The following is a 27,610-nucleotide window of genomic DNA, read 5'->3' as shown; positions in this document are numbered from 1 at the left end:
AGAAGTGTGATGCAACTTTAGGAGTGTTACACATCATCTTACAATGAACACCCCCCCCCCTTCAATGATATAGATTGCAGAGAGCAGACATGTAACACCGAGTTCTGTTGAGAGTTTGGACGATTGATCATCAGACAGTTTTCGCTTCTACTATTCCCTGCCCTGGCCTGCTACTGTAATTATCCTGTTCATTTCTACTGCCGTCAGTTTCACCAGTATCAACTTGGTATTGTATTTGTTTGATTGAATTTATGAAAATTTGTCCATCCCAGCTGCTTTCTGTCTTTTTTTTTTTTGTCGTGATTTTTGCAAAACTTACTCAGTCATTCTAATTTCTTTGTATGTCCTAGAGTAAAAACATTGAGGGAAGAATTAGCATGATTTTATTTCCTTTCTCTTTCTGTTGTTTTTGGTGTTTTTTCTCTTGGTTCCCATTTCTGTTTTCTGTTTATTTCTTTACTTTCTACCGTTCTGTTCTGTGCTTCTTAAGAGCTTCTTACTTATATGTTATGGTGTCATTGCAGGTTTTCGTGCTTTTCGAACTCTTGCTCTTTTTATCATTAGCCTTTGCTGTCGTTACTAGACCTTTGTCAAGTAAGGCATATCTTTGCAAGTGTTTGTTTTAGGAAAGTTTTTGACCAGTCTTGGGTGAGGTTTGTGATCTCGAAGCACTTATCTATTAATTTTTTTTTTTCCTTGACTGATTCTTACAGGGTGACCCGTGGCTCTGTTGCGCATGACGCTATGGGCTTCCAGGATTCCTTCACAACATAAATGCTGCACGATCCGCCGAAAAAACAAAAGCTGCATTGCGCTGCAATTTGAGCTGCAAGTTCCACCACCGTAATCCAACAACGCTGCATGAAGCTGAAAGGACACAACATCCATTTCCACCCTCGTCATTCCAGAGTCTCTTCGTGAAATTTTGTGAGTTCAGATGTGGAGCAAACTAGAAGTTGTAAGATTGTGATTTGAGAAATTTGAGGCTGTTAACTGAATATGCAATGATCTCACAACTTTCCAATTGGTTTATGCCTGCAAATCATGTTTATTTTTAATAATTGTCCCACTACCAAAAATTATCATTGCCACGATTTTTGACCCCGCTAATATTTGATATGACAGGTTAATGATGAGAGATTTATGCAAAATTTTCTTCTTAATTTCATATTGAAACAGAAAATTAGTGATGATTTATTTGTACCAGTTGTTTGGTCAACTTCCGCTATGCTGTTTATTTGATTGTGCCAATTTTTATTCAAACCCAACTTAAAATATTATAAAGTTATACCCTTCCTGATGAGTTGTCGTAGAAACGTCAGAAAGCCTTGAAATCTTGTCAGTAGTGCTGTGCCAACGAAATATGAGTAAATTCTTCTTCTCAGAGGGAAACTGTAGGAAGTTGTAAATTGTCATGGAAATGTCAAAAAGCTTTGAAATTATGTTATGTGTGTCATGCCAACGAAAAATGAGTAAATTCTCATGCTCAGAGGTAGTTGTAAGATATCCTTGGAAGTCTGCCAACATTTTGGCTCCAACATTACTCAATGGCTGTCAGCAACAGTGCTCCGCATTTTTGTATGTCGTGTGACTTTTAGTACTCTTCGTCTCTTTGCCTTTTTACCCCGTTCTTGGTAGGAACCCGACTGGAGATGGCGTCCCAGCAGTCGCAGGATGGGCTGACAATGAGCCAAGAGGTGCTCTTCATGCGGCTGTGGGATCAGCTCCAAGATGATGCAACTCAAGGGTGAGTGTAACTTTACCTTGCAATTGACCAACGTGCATGCTTTTAGCTTGAAGCTTGACTAATCCATTATTACTTTGTCAAGTGAATTGTGTGTGATCGCTCATTGTGTTTGATTGATGTGGTTGTTTAAAAACAAAAAACAAGAGTATTCTGTTTGGCTGAAAAATTTGATTTGTGTTTTGTGTTGTCTCGTTTCTTAATGTAACAAGTAAATAAAGGTCAGCCTTGATAATACATGTAACTTGACATCATAGATTATTCTGTTTTAGATTATTGGTCAGTGGGAAATGTTAATCACGTGTATGGAAAGTGAAATGACCTGTGATGGCATTTTATTCTTCATTTGTTTTATCATTCATCCATTTGATGTATGTTTGGATGAGTGTTTTAACCCACAAAAATTCAGATTCACACTGTTGTCTCTATTTTTATTTACCTTGTGTAACCTTTTTTTTTTGGTCTTTTTTTTTAATGGTTCTTTTGGCAAATAGTTTGTACTTGGATCATTACTTCTCTGCAATGTTTAGCTGCATCAGATCTTTCACATTTTAAGAACAATAGTGGAAGTAGCAGACTTAGGATCAAACTACAGTAGGATCTGTTTATGGATAGGACTGGACTGTCTCGTTGTGCAATGTGTGCTGATGAATGATAGGGTATTCCCCATTTGTGCCTCTGACCAATCAGTGAAGACGGTGTTATCGCTATTGTCAGATATATTCACGTCATGCAAGAGACGAAAAACCAAATCTCTGTCCTGATTTTGGCTTCTTGAACTTTGTCTTCCAAGGTACCTTGGGTGTCGGGCTGACACCCCTCCCTCCGCCCTGATTTCTTTTAGTAAATTGCAGTACCTTTGAATGTGCCAGGGTTTTTCCTCGCAATGTTGACATAGTAGTGTAGATAACGTGATGATATGCATTGTGTTGCAAAAAAATGTCATTAGTATACATTGGATGAGATCATTTGCTTTAGAGAAAAGGGCAAAAAAGAAAAAGAAAAAAAGTTGTGATCTCTGTCTAGAGATTTATTACTCCAGGAGACAGGTCTCTGGAATCTTGTTTGGAGAGAAGTTTTGTTTGCACAGTTGATATGCTACTCTATAGAAGGTATGCCTTTTGGGGATTAGCGGTATTGTCAGGGAATGTCATTGCGGAACATGGGTTGTTGCGTAGACTCGCCTGTGGAAGACGCCGGCTTCAAAAAAATGTGCAACTATCAAGGTGCAGGGCCTACTCAAGCTCAGTTTTCTGTCTACTCCTCAGCAAGGTAGATATTATCTTCATCAATTTTCTAGAGCTAGCTGCTATCTCACATGTGGTTGCAAATGGGGGAAGTTAAAATTTTAGCTGTGGTTTAATAAGACTTTTCCATAGCCATACTTCCTGAAAGAGGCAAGTTCTTGTCAAAGGCTTTGGTACAAGCTCTGACTAAAATTTGAAGACCTTTTGCTAACGGCTACTTAATGCTTAGACTGGTTCCAATACCACTACCGGTTTTTTTTTTTTGTGTTTGTGTGTGTCTTTAATTCTTGGAGGTTGCGATTGAAGTTAGCTTTAGGCGCAATGCATCACAAATATTTTTGTTCTGGTCATATTTCAGACTGGTCTTGCAGGAACCAATCCAAGTAAACTTGGACAATTATGATGAGGTGCCGGGGGAGAACAACATTGTGGAAAATCAGGTGGAGTTCCGCGTTGAACAGCTGCATATGGAACCACAACTTGATATTCCCCTGCTAGACAGCCAGCAGTCCTCGGTAAGGATTGCCAATTTGAGTTTGAAAAATTATATATTGATTGTTATATTGTCTATCTTTCTCTGTTTGTGTTGTGTGTTTGTGTGTTTGTGTGTTGTGGATGCCTAGGCTAACTGTATTAATCCTGGAGTGCAAATGGTCAGCTGTTGTGTGATTTTTTTTTTTTTTTAATTGGGCCAACGATGGCATGGTATGAGCTCATATTAGTGTATTAAATGATGGATGAGCATGTACGTGTATGTAATGGAAAAGTGTGGCATGATAACAATTGTGTTTTCACTTGCATATATTGTGCATAGCACACCATGTACATCTGATTAGAGTACTTCTCTCTGTAGTGATATTTATGTTTTATGTGTAATTCTAAATATATAGACCATAAATAGTTGTGAAATACATGATTGCAGCAGAAGGCTAAAATGATGCACTTTTAATTGTTTACATTTGCATGTTTTTGACAGAAAAAATATTGCCATGTTTCATTTCAGTTTTGAAAAAAAAAAGAAAGCATATGATGCTCCCTCACCCCCCCCCCCCCCCCACCTTAATGGACAAGAAAAAGGAGAAAAGTAGTTGTTTCAGTGTTTAACAGCAGTGGACCTTTGCTGAGAGGTGGTTTTCTTTCACAGTCACTTTAATAAAAAAAAGTACAGATTATGTGGGTTTATCATTCCGTAGTTGGGGAAAAAAGGAGTTGTAGCTGCTTGACAGACCATATAAACTTTATCCAAAAAAAAAGAAGAAGAAAAATCTGTCTTTTTAAAATTAAAATGCAATGGCTTCTTCATGATCTTCTTTTTGCTCAGTCCCACATGTACTGTGTTCTCTTGTCCTGCCCCTCACCGTACGTGTCAGTGCAATAATGGAACGACCCGGTAAACTTGTCCAGACATGTTTTGTTTACAAATACAATCCAGGTTAGGCCCCTAGGATGACATCATCCAGTCTAACCTTCTCACCCCGCATTCTGCTGTGTGATTGGACAATGCTTGTAACCTACCCTCCCGATAAGGACAACCCACTTCCTTATATGTATAAGGCTCTATTGCATATGCATGAGCCAAAAGTAGTTCTGGATGGCTGGACGTGGATGCACAGTGTAGTACACAGCTGGTTGTGTGTGCGGGAGAAGGGAGTCTGGAAATAGAAAGAATTATGTGTGAAGCATTGACCTACGCAATGTTGTCAGGGAGTAAGATTGTGAGAAACAGTGATGTTCACGATACATTCATAGGAAGAGGAAGAGAGGGCTGCCGTACCCATCTATGTCCAGGTAATTTCTTTCTTGCTATAATGGCATAGGAGTGTAGAAGCTTACCGTTAGTTGACAGTTATTGCTCTGTGACAGTCTGAATATTCTGGGACTCGGTCACAAGTCTGTAGTTAGGTGTGGGCAAGCCCATGCATTTCTAACACTGTGAGCCTGATAGTATTCTATGTTGATGGATGGATGTCTTTATTTTACAATTGACTGTTTTTTATGGAGTGTTATATCATATGAATTGTTACGTTTTTCTTTCTCTTTATTCACATATATTCGTTAAAGCTATGACTTGAAATGATTGTAAGTAGATTCAAATCATGTAACTTCAATGCTCTGTAATAAAAGGCATTATACTCATCAATGCAATATGAAAGATTGTAGTGCTGTTGTAATATTTTTGTTCTCATAAGAAAAAAAAAGGGCATGTGATCAGCATTTTACAGTTGTCAAAAACTCGTAGGCCACTACAATGGAAATGATATATGATTTATACTATGGTACTGGTATATTCATATTAGAGTACTATCAGGCCAATGATTTGTTTTATGGCGCTCAACCAACATGTATTATTTTGTTGATCGATGCAGAAACAACATTAAAACAGGAATGCAGTGTACGTAATTTCATGTAAATTTCAGGTGATAATTCATGTAGGACCTACAGGACCTGTAAAGGAAGTAGCATTAATTCCTGCATATCGTGGTATATTTAGCAGAGCATCACAAAATATCAAGTTCCACACTTATCAGAGTAGGAGGCTCTTAAAGGTCATGTTTACCTTTGGGAGCAGTGATTTCAAAAATATTCAAGATATCACATTTGATGCATGTGTGTAGATCAGTTGTATCACAAAACACCCTACGGTATAAATCTTTCGCAATAAGACCTAAAATAAAAGGACATATCAGTATTTTTCTCAATAAACCATTTAACTGTTGACGGGTTAGTCTGGAAACAGTTTTATTATACCTATTGTTCACATTTTGTGTATTTAACAATATTCAACATTGATTATACCGATTCAAAATTTTACAGTGGTTGTTTCTATCCCTAACTGACATTTCAGAACTATTTCAAAGCACAAATGCTGGGATTTTGTTTCATCTGCAAATGGTTAATTATGCCTTTAAGCAAAGGCCCTATATTTTTTGCAGGCAAGCTGCTATAAATATTACATGCCCAACAGCAACTATGGGTTCCCTTGGCATGCGGACATCCATACATGGGTTTGTAGCACCGCGGTTCAGACCATAGGCAGGTGCACGCAGACATATTTTGTAGTAGTATTTCAATTGTGATCTAAATACCGAGATTTTTGGTGCAAGTTTAGATGGACAGAAATGCCCTGTTAATTGCCCAATATCTACTGAAATGACCACTCTTGCCCATCAGTTCATAGATGTTGTAATGTATATTTTGAAAGATGGATAGAAAATATTGAGATTATTTGCTCTAATGTTACAGACATCCACTGCAGTGTAGATTGTTGCACTATTTTTGAAATAATTGCGCAATTCCTGAACAGTGCCAAGAATTCTTGTGATTTGGAGTGTATTGCTGATCGCACGGTTTAGTGATTTTTTTGTTTTGTTTTTTTGTCCATGCTTTACAATGCAAATCTGGAGACTTGCATTCAGCTAACAATCGTTGTTGCAGAAATAGCCATACTCTGTTGTCATTGGGTGCTGTTTTGACTGCTGATACTGCCAAATGACAAAATTATGGAGTACAATATGTATTCTTGTTTCAAGTCTTTGTGACTTAGTGCCAGAGGTCTATTCGTTTGGAAAATGGTTCGCTTGCAACCGCTTCCCAAACCTCTGCTGGTAGGAAGTTGTGATTGATCCACTGGTTTTCTTGAAAATTGAGTAGTAATTGTGTGGTTGACATTACACAATGATAGACGAGGATGTGGCATGACATTTCCGAGGAAATGACAGAATTTTCTCTTTGCAGTGTGTAGACAGGAAATATGATCTATCATTTATGCCAGTCAAAGGGCTAGGTCAAGAAGAATCATATTCTGTTTGAGAATGCCTTTAATAGTACATGTTGTAGTATGAATAAAGTGGAATGTTTCTGTTGTTGAAATTTCATACCTTCTATGGGGCATAATTACAAGACCCATTTTTAATTGTCATTATGAAATGTTACCTTCCCCGAGGAGGATGTGTTTTTGACGGCATTTGTCTGTTTGCCAAATATTTCAAAAAGTTGCATACGAATTTGGATATGAAACTTACAGGAAAAGTTGATATGACACGAGGAACAGATGATTAAATTTTGGTTGTGATCTGGGAAGTTTTATAGATATTTTATTTGTATTTTCTGTGTGTTCTCTAGTCCTTTAGTGTTAGTGACTTTGCTTTTTAACATGTCTGTAAGACCCCGTTTACAGTGCGAGAGCGGCCGAGCCCACCTCGCGCAAAAGGCCAAATGCGAGGCCAAAATTGGCCTCGCATTTGGCCATGCTCTGGAGGTGGTCTCGGCCACGGCCGAGCCTGGCCTTTTCTCATTGTAAACGCAAACTGGGCCAAATGCGCGGCCAATTTTAGTCTGGCTTCCAAACCCTCTGCCTGTACTATTTCGCTATTCAGGATATTAACCCCCTCAACGTTGAAAACTAGTATAGTTTAAGGTGGTTTTGTCCTGCAAAGGATTTTTCCTTCGGCAAAGGCCTTTGCCCGAACGGCGACTTCATCTGAAAACCAGACAATACCAAATTGCGTTTGATTACAAGCAGAGCGCCACTACGACAAAATATTGAAAGGTTTGAATCAAAAGTGCGGCCAAGCCCGGCAGTGTAAACGGACAAAATTGCGGGGCTCGGCCTCGCAATTGAGGCTGGGCTCGGCCGCGGCTCGGCCCAGCCCCGCACTGTAAACGGGGTCTAAGGCATAAAAGTTTGTATTTCTTTAACCACTATCACAAAAATGTTGCCAGTTTGTTTTTGTAATGAGGTTTTAGTACCTATTATATCTGTCTAGATAATTGGCTTGAGTGCACTCCCATGATTTTTTTTGTTGTTGTTGTTCACATTGAAAAAATATGTTGCAGTTGGTCTTTGTACCATATTAACCATAATTCACCCCCTTCCTCTCAGTAGCAATTCATGTCATGAAAATTGTGTTGGTATGTCAGATATTAAACATGCTACTGGTGATATAATTCAGAGAAATGTGTATTTCTTTTTGAATGCAAAGGGTTTTTTTTATACTATGACTGATGTACATTTTTTTTTCTTATTGTCTTTTACAGTTTCTTGCACAGCTTGAGTCTCTACCGCCACAAGGTAACGAACAGTCCCCTAGTAGTAATATGCCCAGCTCCACTGGCTACGTATCAGCGACGGATGCAACCACCCCACCGCCGCCCCCGTGCACCCCTCCTCCAAACCAAGTCCAGCAAGTGTTACCCAGCAAGTAAGTTAACCTCAATTCTCTTTCTGTCTGTGTCTCAGGTTTAACTCATCATTTTCTTGGGGAGCTTTGTGCTGGCAGAAATTATGTTGCTATTAAATTTGCATGTCTGCATTTTCACTTCTGGGGCCCGTTGCATAAAACTTACCATTGAATTTAAACGGTAACTACCATCAAAATTAGGCGTCACAGCCAATCAGCATCAAGGATTATAAGATTTACCGCTAATTTGAAGACTTACCGCTAGAAAGGAGCGGTAAGTCCAGCGGTAAGGGTTTTATGCAACAGGGCCCATGTCTTTAAATACTGGAGAAGATTAAATTTGCCTTGTGGAGTTCATGAAATCTGCAAAAGATTCAGAGAGAATTTACCAGAATTTACCAATTGTAGAAACTTATCCTTAAACATAGAATAGTTTATCTATCAAAAGTTTAAAAAGAAGTCTTCATTTTTGTTTTTATTTGTGTCACCAGCGTGGAATACCCGGGAGATTATGACTTTCAAATCAACCTCGGACAGCCGACGTCGCAGGCTGCAAAGAGCGTCAGCTGGACGGTACGTTTCCTAGCAACAGTTATGATGTTTCTGAAAGTTTTGTAGGAACATCCATTTTTCTCTGACAAGCAACAGGGCAATTAGTCTCTAATAATTACGAATGGAAGTAAATAATCGAGACATTGAGGGTCTGTGAGCAAAGTGAGATAAAATGAAAAAAAAAGGGGGGGTAGAAAAGAAAGAAAATGAAATAACAAGTATTTACTGTTTTTTTTTTACATAGTTGTTTGCTGTTGTGGATTTTGTTATAGTTTGTTTTGTGTTTCTGCTGTTTGGTGTCTGAAGGCCAACAACATAAAAAAAAAAAAGAATACCACTTCATTCAAACAAGAGTAGATTCACCAGTTACGAGTGTGGCATGAATGTTGAGAAATGGTACACGTGGCATACAGTGCTAGGTAGATCACTGCCTGTGTTTTATTTTTTGTCTTCTAATTGTTCAAGATGATATCATAGTGTACAAACAAACAGCAGTTATTCCCAATGAAGGCAAGGCACCTTTCAATAATGCTCACCTCATATGCCATCAAGGAAATGGGAAGTTCCGCTTACAATGTCTCTTTCATTTTACCCTCCCCCTTCCAGTACTCGCCAATATTGAAAAAGCTCTTTGTGGACAAGGACAAGTCATGTCCGATCCAGTTCAAGACTGTGAATCCGCCACCGCAAGGCTCCTACATCAGGGTCTTGCCGATCTTCAAGCAGGCAGAGAACCTAGCCGAGCCAGTGACTCGATGCCCAAACCATGTTGGCCCGCCGGATGGTAAGCACACGGCTTGCGAGCACACGGTTTGAGAGCACACAGCTTGCAAGCACACAGCTTGCAAGCATGCGACTTGGCGAGCACAAGGCTTGCACATGGCTTCTCATTGTGGTGATTGCCACATGCAGGCAGACACACGCACACATATTTTTGGTTGATACCCAGAACAGTGCAAACTGTGTGTACACAAGGGGACGTCGTCATAGCGAGGACATAAATAGAATGACAATTACTGTGGTATAGCAGGTTTCTCACTATACAGGGGTACAAAAAAAAACCCAAAGAAATGTAAGAGTTGAGAGGTGCAAAATCATCTTGTTATAAAAGGGTTTAGTTATATCTAACTTCTTTAGTACGACCCTCTACTGCACTTCATGTATCACTGAATGAAATTCTCTTGCCCCCCCCCCCTCCCCCACTCTGTTTTTAGGTTTCCATCTTAAGTAAATTTAATGTTTATTTGACAAATGACAATTGGGGTTTTTTTTGTTTCTTTGTGTTTTGCTGTTTCTCAAGTGAAAGTCATGACTGTAATTACAATCATCACTTTTCTACACATTTGTGTCAGTCTGGTCTATCTGTATATCATCACAGTAATATTCAGAGTGAAACTATTGTTAAACAAGAATGTCAAGAAATGATCCATTATACTTGCCAAAGAGTTTTCCTGTCAGTGGTTGAAGAATAATTGCCTTTATGTTCTTTGATTAATGTGATTTCAACCTCCCAGAAAATGTCATTTCAAAACCTTGGGGCTAGAAATGTTCATGTGTATATCCAATGATAAAAAGTCATTGTCAGTTGAATTGTATGGGATATTGAGATTTCTCTATAAACAGCATTACCAACAAGTCTCTTCTTTATGCCTCATTTATGCAGTGTGTACCTAACTTGTGTGCCCTCCTTTTATTACATTCCCCTCCTGTGCCATTCATCAACATAGAAATGTTTTTCCCATGGGGAAACATTCCCACGAATGCTCTGCCCTTTGGGAAAACATTACAAATGGCCTACTGCCGTCCTGTATTACATATATTACCCAATGTGACATAACTGCTGGCAGTGTAATGATTTTAAACATCGTTGCAGTAGTCACATGATTGCATTCTGACCAATCACTGACCAGTATTTGTGTAGGTCATGTGATATGCAAAGTACCCTGAGTAAAGAGAGTTTTTGCTTTGTTTCTTTCCCCCTGCACCACCTGACATCTGGCAGACATGTCGGCCAATCATCTGGTTCTGTGTAGTGACCCCAGCACCCAGTACTTCACAGACCAAAATGGCCGACACCAGCTCTGCGTGCCGTACATCGCCCCCCAGGTTGGAACGGAGTTTTCGAAGTACCTGTTCAGCTTCAAGTGCTTCATATCGTGCGTTGGAGGCCTGAACAGGAGAAAGATTCAGCTTCTCTTTACACTGGAAAACAAGTGAGTGGGTCACAGGAGAGAATTGACTTATCGGGTTGACCCCTGAACCTTAACCCGCTGAAGACGAGTCCCGATCATACTCCGGCAAGTGTCTATGGGAAATGCGTGTTGCAGCAAAATTAGTCCGTCCTCAAAGGGTTAAACCTCTTTGGGGATTTTGCTACAGAAATCCTTCTCTTCTGTTAATTAGATTGGCACCTCTGCATATATCTCTGCAAATTCTATATTGAAAAAAAGTTTCCCTTTCACATTCAAACTGCTTGAAGTGTAGGTGATAGAGTAAAATAAAACCTTTCCAGTGTTACCTCACTTGTAAATTAACAAGGAATATTCTTGAAGTTATGATTGAAAATATCCCCCTCTAAGCTTCCTTTTAAGGTGATCTTATGAAGGTGATCATATGAAAGCATTAGTTATGTTGTGGGAGTGTCTGCTGTTGGAATTGTGCACACAGATGCAGAGTTTTATCACTTATTCCATCCTTTACTTAAATTCCTCCCTCCCCAGCAATGTTGTTCTAGGGAGGAGAGTGCTGGATGTGAGAGTCTGCGCCTGCCCAGGACGAGACAGAAAAAGTGAAGAGAAGTCGCGGGAGAAGACGAAGGCACCGCCCAAGAAGCCATTAAAGAGAGGTAAGATTGAAAAAAAGAAAAGTAGAAACTGTGCATTAGCATAGACCTCCACTAAGGCATAAGGGTCACTAGGACCCTGTTTACAGTGCGGGGCCGGGCTCGGCCGCGGCTCGGCCACGGCCGAGCCCGGCCTCAATTGCACGGCCGAGCCTCGCAATTTTGTCCGTTTACACTGCTGGGCTCGGCCGCGCTTTCGATTCAAACCTTTCATTATTTGGTCGTAGTGGCGCTCTGCTTGTAAACTAACGCAATTTGGTATTGTCTGGTTTTCAGACCCTTTGCCAACTGAATTCCGTGGCGACGAAGTCGCCGTTCGGTCAAAGGCCTTTGCCAAAGGAAAAAATCCTTTGCAGGACAAAACCACCTTAAACTATACTAGTTTTCGACGTTGAGGGGGTTGATATCCTGAACAGCGAAAGATACAGGCAGAGGGTTTGGAAGCCAGACTAAAACTGGCCGCGCAATTGGCCGCGCATTTGGCCCAGTTTGCGTTTACACCAAGAAAAGGCCGGGCTCGGCCGCGGCTCGGCCACGGCCGAGACCACCTCCAGAGCGAGGCCAAATGCGAGGCCAATTTTGGCCTCGCATTTGGCCTTTTGCGCGTTTACACTGAAGTGGGGCTGGACTCGGCCGCGGCCGAGCCGCGGCCTCGCCTCGCACTGTAAACGGGGTCCTCCACCTTGGAAGTATGCAAGCATCCTTTAAAAAAAAAATTATCCTGAATATGGATCTGTTATGTGGATCACCTAAAGAAAAATGATCATGCAGCATGATTCATTGAAGTGTTCATTGAAGTGTAGAATTTTCTTGTCATTATTTTCTCCATGTGTTAGAATTAAGAAATACACTGTGTACAGTATTTCTTTTTAGTTCAATGTTTCTGTTTAACATCTTGGGTAAGATGAAATAAAGTGTTGTTTGATTGTATAATGCATGGCGGGGGGGGGGGGGGGGGGGGGGGACTCTGCAGGGTCATCACTCAGCAAATTGTATATGAACTGAAATGACAAGGCAATGCTGCACACTGGCACTGGTCTGACGGTCCCTGACCAGTAAAAATCACCGTCAGACCAGTAATGTTTTCAGGAATGGACCAGTAAAAACTGGAAAAACCGGGTACGTACTGGTCCAACAGACAGGTCAGACCAGTAGGAAAAAAAAAAAAAAATGGGTTAGTGTGCCCCCCTGTACAAGGTTACTATTATGTTAGAGATGGAATTCAAATGATTCAGTAGACTGGTTATGTAGTGTATTCAGATTTTATGCATGCTTTGTTCACAAAAGTTGCACTTCACAACCACAAAGCTTGTCGGAGACTTGCCCCACCTAGCAAAAACTAGGCAAATTCCTGCCCATGGAACTTAATGGGAGGGAGCAGGTGAATGAAAGGCTTCATTACTAGGCTGTTGGAATGGAAACATCCATAAATTGTAATGAATTACAGAAACGGTCTATTGCATTAGTTAAAACAGGATTGTTTGTGTGTGTGTGTGTGTATGTGTTGGGGATGGGGGGGATCTAGGGGTCAGGTGCATGGGGGGGGGGGGCAGGAGAGTTTCGACTTGTGAGATGCATGGCTCCTTTGTATTGCATTCTAATTTTGATTTATTCCAGGGGCAAGCAAAGTTACCTCATCTCTTGGTGTCACCTCCTTCACAAAGCGGAGGAAAGCAGCAGATGAGGAGATTTTCTACATACCGGTAAGTATTAGGAGGCCTGGAAACAGGTGGTTGATTGTACATTTGTATATTAATGGCATAGCTCACATTCTATGCATATCATTGGAGAACCCAACACCTGCTGCGTTCGTGATCTCCAGCTGGTATGTAATTAATGTTTCTAAAGTGGACTACTGTATGCTGTGATTGAAATAATTTGGATGAGAAGTGTTTAAGGGGACATTTGAGACGATTTGTGTGAATTTCACATCATGTAGTACATAAATCGAAAGTGCAATGTATGAATAGAATTTGTGGAATTTATGAAAGTTCTTCAGTAGATTGAATATGTTAGAAACCCAGTACATAATATATTGGACAAGGATGATGACATAGCAGGCTCATGTATTCCTTGAGCGCTCAAAAATACATTCTTATGCAATGCTGCTATAGCCATGTTCAGACGTATTTCTAGTCGGAGTAAAAATTTATGGCACGGTAATTGATATTCAAATAAATGCATATCCTACCACGACCCTTGTGTCCACACGACGGTCGTGGGAAGAAACTCCGACCAATTTATGTGCGAGGGTCGGTGTAACTTCAGGAAGTAGTAGCGCCGCGCACATCGACCATGTGATTGTTTTTTACCAGTGGCATTTGTCTTCTCCATTCTTGTTGATGGAAATTTCTGTATGAGCGCTAGCTTCTTCGTCGCGATCGACTAGGTTGAAATTGCACGTGTACTCGCAAAATATCAACATTGCGATTTGACCCAGGAAGTTTTACTTAGGTCGTAAGGTGTGTAAGTTCATAGATACTCCGAGGGCTTGTCCGCACGGGCAATTTACTCCGACCGGCTAGTCGTGGTAGCGAGATACTCCTGAGAAAACTCTGGAGTATCTCGTTCGGAGGAAGAGGTCGTGGTAAGTTCCTCCGATCGGAGGAAGTTACCACCACCTTGTCCAGACGGGCACTACTCCGACCTATCCTCCGAAGTTACTCCGACCAAGCTTCCTCCGACCCTTCCTCCGAAATTACTCCGACCAAAACTGCCTCCGTCTGAACATAGCTTCTGTCATCATCCTTGTTCATTGTGATTTGCTATGAATTTTGAAAACACTTGATGCATATGTGTAGGTCTGTTGTATCGCAAAACATCCTACCATATTACATTTTTGCAATAAAGCCTTAAGTATAAGGAGATATCAGTATTTTTCTCATTTAACCATAACTGTAGATGCTATCCCAAACTCACATTTTGGAACTATTCTAAAGCACTAATGCCGTCTGCAAATGGTAAATTATGCCTTAAGTTTAATATCCAGAGAGGTTTGCAACCCTGCTAATGTTTGCAACAGCAACATAATTCCTCTGAAAAACACACACACACATTTTCTTGTAGAGGGCAAAGTGATTGTTTTCCACCAATGCTGTGTCTGATTCCCTAACAGGTGCAGGGACGAGAAAAGTATGAGCTGCTGATGAAGATCAAAGAGTCCTTGGATCTGATGGACGTTGTGACACCAAGCCAGATGCAGCAGTACAAACAGCAACAGGCTCAGCTCAATCAACAGTACGTACAGTTCTCTCTCCCCCTCCCTTCAACCAACCCCCACCGTACCAAACCGCTCTCTCTTACTTCTAAATTCTGTGAGTTTGCGAGGGAAACAACTTGAAATCTGCCCCATGTCTCTCCAAAAGAGCCGATGTGCCCTCATTGATTTAAAAAAAAAAAAAAAACTTTGAAAGATATAAAAATTATTTTGTCTAGAGGTTGAAAAACAGATTTCCATTGCACCCAGGTTGCAAGTCCCACATGTGCTTAATCTGCTGTTTGCGAGGCAGTACAGGGTAATGATTCATATTGTACTCCCATTCCCCTTACCCGTGTAGGCTGATATGGCCACTGTTCTTTAAAACATCTGAAAGACATATTCATCCAGATCTATAGCAAGTGATATTGATATCTGTGGGACTTTGATAACTTGGATTGGACTGGTCTATTAGTGAGATCATCATTGTTGATTCAACCATATACTTATATATTTTGGGGGAGGGGAGAAATCTGATACACCAATCTCTCCTATAACATTTGGAAAGTAATACAGACTTTAGTTCTCATCTTGAGTAAATGATTTTTAGCCTAGCCTCTCCAAGTCAAATCTTGCCCTAGTCTTTATGACAGTCTAGAAATCATAGGTGTCAAGACCTGGACCTATGTCATAGTTCTGGAACCAAGCCACTTCATCAAAATGATTTAGGTTCACATTTTCAGGGTTCGAAATTGGCGATGGTCCGCTGGCCATTGGCCACCCAAAATCACGTCGGACTAGCCAAAAATCATAAAATTCTGAAGTTACTAGTCCGTCTGGCTAGCCAAAATATTGCTTCAGTGTCAAAATTGATTCTAAGTAGTCCGCCTGGCTAGTTTAAAAAAAAGTTAAGTGCGACCCCTGATTTTATATCAATCTGCTCGCTAGCGCGGTGTGGCACGGTTGGGTGGCCCATTTTTCCCCAAGTTGTTGTATTTGGCAGGAATTGCAACAACAACAAAAAGTTTGTTGAAGCATTCAGTGCACACCAATGAAAGGGATTCTTCCCGAAGTGTTAGGTGACAGCCCATTCTGGTGACCTGGGGGATGTTTCATCAACGTTTGTCAGCGCTGACAATTTCAGCAAAATCCTTGGTTTTGATTGGCTGAGATGCTCTGGTCACTGACTGTTACTATGGTGATTCAAGTTGTCAGCACTGACAAACGTTGATGAAACATCCTGATATTGTTATATCAGGCAAGGTTATGCATTATGTCTCTTTGAAAATGAGTAGAAGTGCCTAACCAACTGAGAAAAAAGACCGGTCAAGTTGGAAATGTGCTCATGAGTGGATAGATACAAACTGGCTTATCATGTAGACATGGTGGTTGGTGTCAACTTGCTATGGCTGGTTAAGCTGTTTGATTGAAGACATAGAGAGAAACCAAGTGTGTGTGTATGCAAATGTGTGTGTGAAAAAAATGAGTGTGTGTCTGTGTACATTTGTATGAGTTTGTGTGTGTTTTGTTAAAGTTAGGCCTGTGTGTGTTTGTGTGTATGATGTGTGTTTAGGTTTGTGTGTACGATTCTTAACCTTTCTACACGCTCTTCTTGAAGCAGACCGTGCAAAAATGCAATCAAGACAGCTGTCCTCAAATGTGAAATGTATGGACAGTCAGCTGTGTTCTTCATTGTGAATGGTTGCAGTGGAACAGAGATTGCACTTTCAAATGGCCAAACCTTTCCTTTTCCTCATTTTATGTGTTTATGTTTGCCCTTTGGAAGAGTGAAGTCCCATCTAAGAAGTTGGATAATATTTCAGAGAATAATACAAATACCGTAAAGGAGGAAATTTTCGCGCTGTTGAGATTTTTGCGCATTTCGCGCAGCCAGAAACTAGCGCGAAATTAACAGCACGCGAATATTTTTGCTTGCCGTGTGTTCCAGGAGTTGATGTCGTGATACCGCGGAATTATAAACATGCAAATTCTTCTTTCCTGGCCGAGCACGAAAAACTAGTCGTGCGAAAATATCCACTTTTACAGTAGTAGGGTCTACACGGCATTGAAGAGATTAAAGTTGTTGTTGTTGTTTCTTCTTGTCATTTAGAACAGGGAAAAGGTAGTGGCTTAGGAGGAGTGAATTCCTGAACATTATATACCTGCATACAGCATGTTCTGATCAGTTTAGGGTTGTCATTGGCCAGGGAGTGAGATAATTAAAATTTCAACATTCGAAGATTTATAATATCTAAAACTGAGTGTCATAAGGTAGGAAGTGGTTATGTTTGAAGCCAACTTTTTGCCACCATTTGTTTTTAGCGACAGGCATTCTGAAGGTTGAAAGAAATTGTTTTGTCTTTTTGTTTTGTTTTGCTGTATCTTGTGATGGTATTTCATTTATTTGTGTTTCATGAGATGGAGTCAGTTATATTTGATTTTCATAGTTTTGATTTTCTAAACTTGCAAATTGTTGAAATGCACGCAAATCACATCAGAGTCCTATTAGGAAGCATTATGAATATTAAGATAAAAACAACAGAACAACAATACAGATTATTTTTGTCTAAGCCAGTCCAATGAAACAAGTGGAATGTAAATGGTAAAGCAATGAAGGATAGGTGGTGAAGTTAACCATTTCCATTACTCCACAAACTCAAAAACACAAAGCATTACTCCTTTCAATTGTTAGGTATGCCCCACATACCTCGTTTGATTTATTGGAAGAAAAAGAAGGAGAAAGACAACAACAAAAAATCCTCTAAAATGTGCCTGCTCACATAGGGTTTCTTTTGTTTCTCGTTTCCCACCTGGCTGCAGGATCCGTGCCGAACTTCAACGCTTCTGCTGGAAAAAGACTAAGAAATCGGGTGGAAACGAGAAACAAAAGTAGCGCCCTACCTATTCCCTCCCATGCATGCCCCACCCACTCAATGTTCCGTTTCAGATGTTAGGAACATAGACGTTTTCAACAAATGTGGACACATGCCACGTAGATTCATCCGTGTTGGGTACACGCAGTGATGGCGGTCTTCATATGACTCTCTTAAATCTTCGGAGGAACTGGATTGTGGGATTGAGCAAGTTTTCTTCCCACCTATCTTCCTTTTTTTCCTCCTTTTTTCCATTCTCTTTTCCTTCTCTTTTTCTTACTTCTTTCTTCTTCTTTCCTTCTCCTTTTCTCTCTTGTTCCTTTTCTTCCTTATGTTTTGCCAGAGGTAACTATGCAAGCCAAAAGCGCTGGTAACAGTGTGTGAAAGTGTCAAACCTCAGCCAAAATATAGAGCTTATGCTACTGATTACAATTCTGCATGTCATGTAAAGTGAGATCAACCACAAAGAGACACATGTATATCTGGATCTGCCCCATGTAGTCCTTGTAGATAAGTCATATGCAACCACCGTGAAGAACCTGAAATATTTTGGAAGCTGCAAAAAGAGTTTGTACAACATATTTAGATGGGATGTTTGATTGTCGGATGCAAAAAAAGATAAAAATGCTGTGGTTTACTCTAGATACCAAAGAGAAGAGGCAGAAAGTGTCATGTTTGGGAATGGATGTTTAGCTTGTGAAGTGACTATGTATTCCAGGGGTGATGAAACAATCTCTTGCAATTTTTTGGATGTGTGTCAACTGCCTACATTTCATACCTCAGGAAGTATAATGCTATCTCTCACCAGCTCTTTTTACATATGCGTCAGTCGGATTCCATGAAATGAATAGGGAACAGATCTGTGGCGAGACTTCATAGAAAAAACAGAAGAGGAGAATATTGGCATAATCATGCCTGTTTTCTGGGGTTTTTTAATACCTTTTATTCTGGGATGGGGGATGATAAATGGTGTTATTGGTTGCATATGTTGGACTAATGCCTCAGTGCCTCTTTCTGATTTCATTTTTTGGGGGGGGGGGTGGGTGGGGGTTGGGGGGGGGGTTGGGGGATGTGAATAGGTTAAAGTGATGGCATGTGGCCACAGACAGAGCAATTGGAACAGAAGTTGGATTTGCTTCCTGGTCAGTTCACCCTTGGAGAGGAAACAAATGGTCAGCGTTGGGCCGCTGGACAATCTCCCGGCATTCATTCCTCCACTGCGTGCTGTTCCTCGTCATGTCTGCCTGTGATGTAGGAAGTAAATTTGATTAGCAGAAAGAGAAGTCTTTTATCGAATTAAAGACTCAAAAAAAAAAGAAGGGAAAGTTGTGGAATTTTATAGTTTCATGTGTCACTTGCTGAATGTACAGAGATTAAACAAAGACAAATATGTCATTGCTTTGAACACACCTCCAGACCTACCAAATCTCTCGCCTCATTGGTCTTTCTTATGCTGAGACACGTGACAAGCTTTATTTCACATCTCACAAGAAACCAACTCCCCCTCCCCCACCAAGAAGGGAAAAAAAATAATAGAAAGTAACAATGCTCATTTGATATCAAGGTTACAGTACATCTGTATTGATGTCATGTAAATGAGAAAACATAATCTAGTATTTTAAAATTTCTGGAAGGTACAATGTTGGACTTGCGGGTTGATGACATCATTACTACGGCCAATTTGAGTGTGGTTGGCTTGTTAGATCTGATTTTGATGAAACTGCTGGCATACTGTTCATCTGATTCTACTCTGGTCAATGACTTTCTAGCCATCTTGAACGTTTTGTTGAATTGGTATTTAATATTGGCTGTGCTGCTAACATAGAAGCTTTTTGGTGAATACCCTCGTAATTGATGGGAGAAAAGAGAGCACAAAGGGGACAAATATCTCATTTATCCTACTTCAATGAAGGGTCTGTGTGTCTCGTGCTAATAGACGGAGGAAGGAAAGGAACACATAATTCTTTTTGACCCAGCATGGATTTGACTTCATGGGACTATGCAGCAATGGATGCCTGCAGTAGAAGATGTGTGAAGATACATTCACATCAAAGCAATGTGAAAATGGACCTACGCTTGTCTGTCCTCCCACACATTTGGACGTGGATAAAATTACCTGTATGTTCATGGTCATGCTGTTCGAAGCAATATTTTAGAATGTGTCCATTAAATGAGCATTAATATATATCTGTACAAGAATACAGATTTTTTTAGTAGATGACTTATTGGAATAGCTCTAAGCACATCCCTAAGGGTACTGATGGTATTTTGACGCATGTGTGTATTTCAAAGATACAGTGTAATGCTTTAGATTTGATGAATACAATTGTAATGCTTTGTATTTTGAAAATACTGTGTTCATTGTATTTACCAAGTGCTTTTATAAAACTACTTTTATGATAGAGAGTAAAAAAGATTGATATTTTTATGGATTGCTTTTTAACAGAATTTGAAGAAAAGTTATGAACCTGCCATAGATGCCTAAAACTATCGAAGACCTCAAAAAATTCATCTTGTATCCCACTTTCGCATATTATGGTTGTCAAATGGTGGAAGTGTATTTTGTAATAGCTGATGATAAATGACACTGCCAATGTGTTGTCTGTATATTTCTGCAGTCGTTCAATTATCTGAATGTCCTCGCATAATATCTCATTGGACTTTGAGCCTATTTGAATGGCATTATGTAATGGAAAATTTGTAACATTTAAGGGAGAAGTCCTGTCGTTGTTCAGCTTCACTCTAGTGAAAAGGGCAAGATCAGCCAGAGTGGAAACTTTGAGCAAAATATTGTCAAAGGAAAGCAAGTCACAGAATCTGTAGTTTCACATAACTTTGGTAGTGATAGTGGTCAATGTATACTTATGCAAATGAGATGGGTGTAATGATTGCGTCACTTCACAATTCGTATACAGGCCTGTTAACGACAAAAATTGATTTTCTAGGTGGGTAATTGAGCAAATTAATGTCACTCTTTCACAAAAATCACTGTGTTTGTAGTTCAAATTCAAAATTACATGTCACTCTTTCACAAAAATCACTGTGTTTATAATTCAAATTCAAAATTACCTGTATTTGAAGGTGAAGAATGTAACTTTAGTAACCCGTTGAGGACGGTTTGATTTTGCTACAACACGCAATTCCTATAGACACCTGCCCGAGTATACTCGGGACTCGTCAACGGGTTAATGGAGTTGTGAAAAGATTATTAGTTTTTGTGTGTGTTGTGTAAACTGTAAACTGTGGGGTTATGACATCATCACCACCTAACTTGCATTGGTAAATGTGACTGATGCGGGGGGGGGGGGGGGGGGGGGGGGGGCCTTATAACCTGTGATGCTTACATTAACTTTATTGAACTTGAACTTTCAGACCTTGCGCAATGAAGGGAATTTCACGCCTAACCCTTTGCCTGCTTCAAATGCCAACTGGCACAGAAATCTATAATGTTGTACACACTGTCCAAAGTCCCTGGCACAGAAAGGGTTAACTGTGTATTCTTGTCTTGGTTGTTTTTTTTTTTTTTTTTTGGGGGGGGGGGGATACATGTATTTATTACACCAATATTGTAGAACTGGGAAAATTATTTATGAGATCTTAATTTTGTTTAAAGTCTTAATTTTGTTGTAAGTATGTAAATAAAATACAGAAATATATGAAACTAAACAGGTTGTTCTTTGTGTTGATGTCATTCTCTTGAGGAAATTTTTGAGATTGATATGACTGTGGTGTGGGTAAATCTAACCAGTTGATTTGGAAATTGTGTGGTGTAGTGATGAAGTGTGATCATGTAAAGAGATACTCGGGAATGATATTGACTCTCTGATGTTCAATAACGGAACAATTTCTCCTAAGTCAGACACCACAATAGGAATGAGAAATATGGCTCTGTAGATCTGCAGGATACTGTGCAAACTTCTTTCTGAGGATGTTTGTTGGTCTGGAAAAAAAAAAACAGAAACAAACAAAATGCCCACACTTGTCTTGGAAATGATAAGCTTTTTGAGGGCTGACACCTATTTTAGAAACTGCAAATCACTGAAGGTAGAACCTTGCACTGTGCAAACATTGCAGAGAATATAAAGTATGAGAATTGTCATGTTTCCCATGCATTGAGCTATTACAGGGAGAAAGATGTTCTGAATTCTAGGTCACATGTGATAATGCTTGTCCAAAATGTTATGGAAGCACCTAATCTTATCAAAAGTATTCTCAATCAAAACTGCTCCACACCTGGTACCTTATTGAAATAACAATAAAGGGATTATCAATTAAGCTGAATTGAACATTTTCTATCAACACATTCTGTCCATGATTAATGCCAACTTTCAAGGCAGTAGGATGATTCTTGCAAAAGTTAATAAAGTTTAAAGTGAAGAGTGTGGAAAGGATTTTCAAGAAATGAAAAGGGGCCTCCAAGACATACCTGATCTCACTACTTTACAAACAAAAAAGGTTGTAGAAAAACTGCTGAAAACACAGTTTTCCATTCATTTTATGATCCCAAACTTAGGAATAATGTAAAAGAAGAATAGCTCTTTCAGAAAATATGGAAAACTCAACATTGACTTGGTTGACCCATTTGACCTTTTTTGAGTCCTCCTGTAAAATCAAAGGGTGCAACTTTTTGTTTGTTTTGTGATGCACAGTCACGAAGAGTGAGAGTACGGATTGTAGAATTTTAGGTAAGCATTTAGTACATGGAGGGGGTGAGAGGGGAGCTCCATATAATGTAAAGCATGTCTTAAACTGTTGGACAATGATATAAAGAAACAATGTGCCAAGAAATTGCTCCTCTCAGAGGCCATCATAAGTGCAATCATTTTTTCAAGTGAAAATATGATGTTCGTAGCCTACATGCCTAAATAAATGCAGTGAATGAGTTACAGTTTGCATCAAAAAGAAACTGCAGTTGACTCACCATATAATAAAGTCCTTGGGACCCGCAGGTTTCTTTTTTACATCAAAATCTTGTTTTAATGGATGGAAATTTGTGCATCATAGTAGTTGGTAATAATAATTTGGGACCAGAATTCTGACGTAGCAAAAATTTCATTAGAACTTTGCATCGCGACCAGCAATTTTCTGTTGTTTTTGCATCGAAATCTTGTTTAAATGGAAGGGAGTTGTATGCATCATAGAAGTTGGTAATATTTTGTGTTGCAACAAAATTTCATTAGAAATGTGTTTGTTGTCATTTAAGCACCCTGTGTAAGCACTCCAGTTTATTCAAGACCTGGTAATGTGGGTATTCATGAGTGGTCTAATTCATTTGCTGCCCACCGGGTGCATATGAAAACCATGAATTACACCAGTTGCCAAGAACATGCATCGCAGGGTATGTCATGGGTAACGGTCAACTTGAGCCAAGATTCTGTGGCTGTGTGGGTGCCTGCATAGAGATCAATGTTGAAGCTGTGCATAATTTGTTACAGGGATTTTTTGAATATGTCCAAACAGGGCCAGCTTTTCCACTCCATGAAACCACACGCTACTGGGTCTTGGGGAAAACAAAAAACAAAAACAAAACAAAATGGAAGGGGGATACCAATGAAAGTTACATGAGTCTGCAGCTTTTGGGGGGATAATTATCCTTTGTGAAGCAAAGTTCCCTTAAAACATAATACTTAATGAAGTTAGTCTGAACTCGAGATCATTTCAAATCATATGTTTTTATCAAAAGTTTTCCATATAGTAAACTGTTAAGAGGGACTGTACAGTACTGGTTGAGGTGAGGATTTAGCTTGTAACGTTTTGTGAGATATTTAGAAACCACTCTATGAAATGTTAAAGAGCATACAATTCTAAGGGGAATCAAAAGTTTACTTGTTGAAAATTGGTTTTGAAATGACTGAGATATCTAAATACAAGGTAAAACGAAGAGATCCTAAAGATCGTGGCTTGTCAATTTCATTAGGATTGCTTTTTTGGATATCTCAGCCATTTGTAGACCAATTTTCATCAAATAAAGGATTAATCCTTCTTGAAATTACATACTCTTTCATATTTCATTTATAAAAGGTTTTTTCATTATCCCACCAAAAAATTTTATAAACCGTGATGTTAGGTCTCGACCAAAACTATAAGATCCATTTAACATCACTTACTTCAAAAAAAGTTTACAGAAACTATTGCTCAAGATTGATAATGTGTTTGTTTGTTTATTTCCAGGCTACTGCTGCCTAATGGCACGCCAAGCCTGCCCCGGGTCAGCTCCTTCCAGAGTACCCCGCCCTCTGGTTCCCAGGGGCAGGCCCTGAACCACACCCCGCCCCCGTCCATGGGGCGCAGCCAGTCCTTCCCCCACCAGCAGATGGCTCCGCTGCCCAACTCCCAGTCCACCTCCCAGCAGCAGGCAATGCCCGTTGCCGTGGAGACGCCACAGTTCACCAACCTGCAGACGTACACACCCTCTACCTCTACAACTGGTCTGCAGCGACAAGACACTAGGATATGCAAAGGTGAATTGTCATTTTTTATTTTTTTTTGTGCCAATTTAACTCTGAACCCAGTCTGTTGTAATCGTAAAGCTGATTATCATTATTTCTTATTCATCTATTTGCATGCTGTAAGCTTTGCTGTGAGCATAGCAACTGTTTTATCAAAGCAGCTGTTTTATCATGTAAATGTGTATAACGGTTCATTCATTCATTTTACTTATGACATTTCCATTGACATTCAGAACTATGTAGGAAAAACAAAATGGTCCAGTGGTATAATAAAGTATCACTTGAACATCACCATTGTTTGTGACCCTGACAGCCTGCATTGCATGTACAGTTATGTGTATGTCATTCAGTCTGTGTGTGGAAAAAGAGGTGCCAGTTGTGACCATCAACACGAGTACCTGGTATGGGTAAATGCAGCATTCTGTTCTTCACTCATGATTATGCACAGATGAATCGGATGGTCCCAATATCGGCATGGAGGTAGACTCAGTCCCCACCAGTCAAGGCTTTGGGGTGTCTAGTGCCAGCCAGCTGACTCCGCCCAATCCTTGCCCTACTCTGACCAACCACACCTCTTCATCACAAGATCCAACCATTCAACAGTAAGTTGAGACGTGACTCCTTCCCCAAACTCCTACAACTTTTCTACCCTCTTCCCCAGAGAGAGAAAAATAGAATTGATACAGGGGAATCTTATTGGAATGAGAATACCGATGGAGGTAGTGAGATTTTGCCTTTAATAAAGAAAAATCTAAAGTTCGCAAGTTCTGATTTTTCTTGTGTGAGTTATCCCATAATACCTTCTTCAGTCAGCTATTTAGAGATCCAATAATAAAGATGCAGAAATTTTTATAGGTTTAGATCAGATAAGGGGAAAGAGAAAAGAACTGATTTCTGATTACTGTTATATGTCAGATGGTCACAAACTGTCCTGACTTGAATAGACTCCAGGCCAGTCATTTGGTTAAAGTCTCAGCTTGTATCCAGTGAGACATTTGGAAAATTTCCTTCATGATGCAAATAGAGCTTGCCCAGGCCACTAAAGGCAGTTGTTGGGCAAGTATTGTTGGGTACTTGCCTTTTAAAATACTAGATTTTTGCCCAAATGCTCATATGGGTAACTAGGAGAAATGTTTGTTGTTTGTTTATTTGTTTCTATGTATAAATGCCCTGCTGTGTAGCCCCTCCACTGTTTTACTGAATTCTATTTTTGACATCTTTCCTTCCTTCCAGCTGGCTGACCCAGATTGGCTTGAAGCAGTACCTTGAGGTGTTTCAGAACAAGGGTGTCTACACTGTACACCAGTTGGATGAGATCAACCTTGAGGTAAGGCAGCCCTTATCCAAGGCAGTGCCCTGTTGATAAATCGCTTAAAGGGGCATTCCAGACGATTTTCATGATTTCACATCATGTAGTACATATATCAACAGCTCCATGTATAGATTTGTGGAATTTATTGTGGTTCTTGAGCAGAGAAACCATATTTTGAAAAACCTTAAACAAATTACACTGAACAAGGATGATGACATAGTAAGCTCATATATATCAGAAATGTAGCAGTGTAATTCCATTACAATACCACTTGTTTGCGAGTTCACCTGTGTATAATCTATGCATGCCTTCTTCTTTTGTGCTGCTTCCCTGAGTCCCTACTCGTGCATTTTTATGGTGACCCTGGCATGCCATCATCCTTGTTCATTGCAATTTCTCATAAATTTCAAAAGTATTCTTATTCTTCATCTCAGTTATCGTAAATTCTGAAACTCTGTCCTCGGTATAATGAATTTATAGAAGTTCAAATGTATAATTAATTTATAGTTGTTCAAATGTTTAATTGATTTATAGTTGTTCAAATATAAACATCTGAAAATCATCCAGAGGTCTCCTTTAAATGCCTTGTTGATAAATCACTTGCAGTACCGCTGCACTTACCCCTCACTGACCTTTCTACGCCAATAGACATGCACGATGGAGTTCTTTCTTTACCAGTTGGCATATACATGTGGAACCAGTTACAAATGAATACAGATTATCTAATCCCCCTAATCCCTAATTTGTTACTTTGGCCTTCCTGTTGAAGTGAGGCACATTTCTACACCCGAGTGGGCTTGCTAACTAGTTAAGAGGGATTACGGAAGAATGATGAGCACAAAGCCTTACAAGTTCACAGTGATATTACAGCATTCTAGTCTTTGCAGGAAGTATTAGTTTTCAAAAAACTGTACATTTCTATGTCTGTATTTTTCTCAGAACTTATTTGACTCGAGACTGCATTTCTTTTATACAGTAACTGTATTTCACCTCCAGAAATATGGAAAGTGTGGAAATGTGTCTTTCACTTCCAGATATATGGAAAACGTGGAATTATTGCTGAATATTTTTGTTCAATTTGTTATTTGCGGCTGTTAATCTTTTATCCATCCCGGAGCAGGACTTGGCAAATGTCCCCCACAATGCAAGGGAGACCCTCTGGCAGAGTGTGGTGGAGCTGCGCTCCAAGCTGCAACTGGGGGCTGTGCCAGCCATGATGCGGGGAGGCAGCAACACCTCCACCATCAGCGTGCAGTCCAACGCCTCCCCCAGCACCTCCCAGTGCTACCGGGCCACCCGCTTCACTCTGAAGCAGACACTGTCCTTCAAGGTGGAGAAAGAGGACTACGACGACGCCGGAATGTGAGCTAACGGGGACGACCCCTGCCTGAAAAAATCTCGCCTGGGATACGCGAAGCAAAAATCACCAAACTAATACAGCTCGATGCTGTTCTATGCTTTCGGCTGTACTTGTCCATTACCTCCAGTGCTATTGAATAATAATGAGGAGGAGACAAGACAGGGATGTTTGCATGACAGTGGGTGCTGTGTCAGAGTCTAATTCAGCCCAGGAATAGTTCTGCAATTCGATCTCCCTGACTCTGGACAGGTATGTGTGCTGTGTATGAAGTCGGAGGATTCCCACTTGTGACACGTTTTCTTGTGCACCGTGTGGAAGAAGGCGTCCAGAGTGTTCAGAGCTGATTAAGACTTGCGACTTTCAGGGAGACGCGAGAAGCGGAGTAAGAACCGGAGAGGATGGAAGCGTTCAGTGTGTGCGGAAATATCTTGACTGGCGAGATGATTGGTGCGATGTGTGCATGTGTACTACGGCTGTGTGGAGATGAAAGGTGGTGGTTTTACTGCCAGACACACAGGAGACAGCATATTAGAGGATCCATTACAACAGCGGTTCAAAGATGACACCGGGGGAAAAGGAGTATATGGTCAATTTTTCCCTGGATGTGAACGTGTGCTGGTGTTTCTTCATGGAGATGTGGGCCAAGTTGAGATGGATTTTGTCATCTTAGAGATGCTGTAGCTGAAGAGGGAAACAGTTGCCATGTGACTGCATTGCAGGAGATGAACTCCTTGCAGACGCGTTCCCCAAGAACCTAGAGATAAGAGGTCGTATGTCGACCAGACAGGTGTAAATTGCTTTGACTCCAGGTAGACCAGGAGTGTGGAAGAAGCAATTACTCGACAAAACAAAAAA

At 40.2% G+C, this 27,610-nt stretch overlaps 1 protein-coding gene across 1 annotated transcript; it reads left to right on the top strand.

Moving 5' to 3' along the window:
- The first annotated feature begins 479 nt into the window (after positions 1–479).
- Positions 480–27,610, top strand: LOC139711724 (tumor protein 63-like). Its single transcript, XM_071623581.1, has 14 exons — positions 480–927; positions 1,639–1,747; positions 3,350–3,506; positions 8,029–8,192; positions 8,663–8,744; positions 9,330–9,507; positions 10,726–10,936; positions 11,444–11,568; positions 13,183–13,268; positions 14,681–14,811; positions 23,806–24,095; positions 24,532–24,685; positions 25,317–25,410; positions 26,516–27,610. Exons 2-14 carry the CDS (start codon positions 1,653–1,655, stop codon positions 26,759–26,761), a joined length of 2,013 nt encoding a protein of 670 aa, XP_071479682.1. The 5' UTR covers positions 480–927; positions 1,639–1,652; the 3' UTR covers positions 26,762–27,610.

This window comes from Diadema antillarum, unplaced genomic scaffold, assembly GCF_040938485.1.
Source record: "Diadema antillarum isolate AM-2024a unplaced genomic scaffold, OU_Dant_1.0 seq00001697_RagTag, whole genome shotgun sequence".
Taxonomy (NCBI): Eukaryota; Metazoa; Echinodermata; class Echinoidea; order Diadematoida; family Diadematidae; genus Diadema; species Diadema antillarum.
Note: the sequence above shows the minus strand (reverse complement) of the source record. Positions and strands in the feature narration are given on the sequence as shown.

What these genes read in the sequence shown, in the direction of transcription:
- LOC139711724 (XM_071623581.1), top strand. Translation starts at nt 1,653, where the DNA reads ATGGCGTCCCAGCAGTCGCAGGATGGGCTGACAATGAGCCAAGAGGTG. An exon ending in CAAGAAGCCATTAAAGAGAG is followed by an intron (nt 11,569 to 13,182) that starts GTAAGATTGAAA and finishes GATTTATTCCAG; the next exon opens with GGGCAAGCAAAGTTACCTCA. An exon ending in CTCAATCAACAGTACGTACA is followed by an intron (nt 14,812 to 23,805) that starts GTTCTCTCTCCC and finishes GTTTATTTCCAG; the next exon opens with GCTACTGCTGCCTAATGGCA.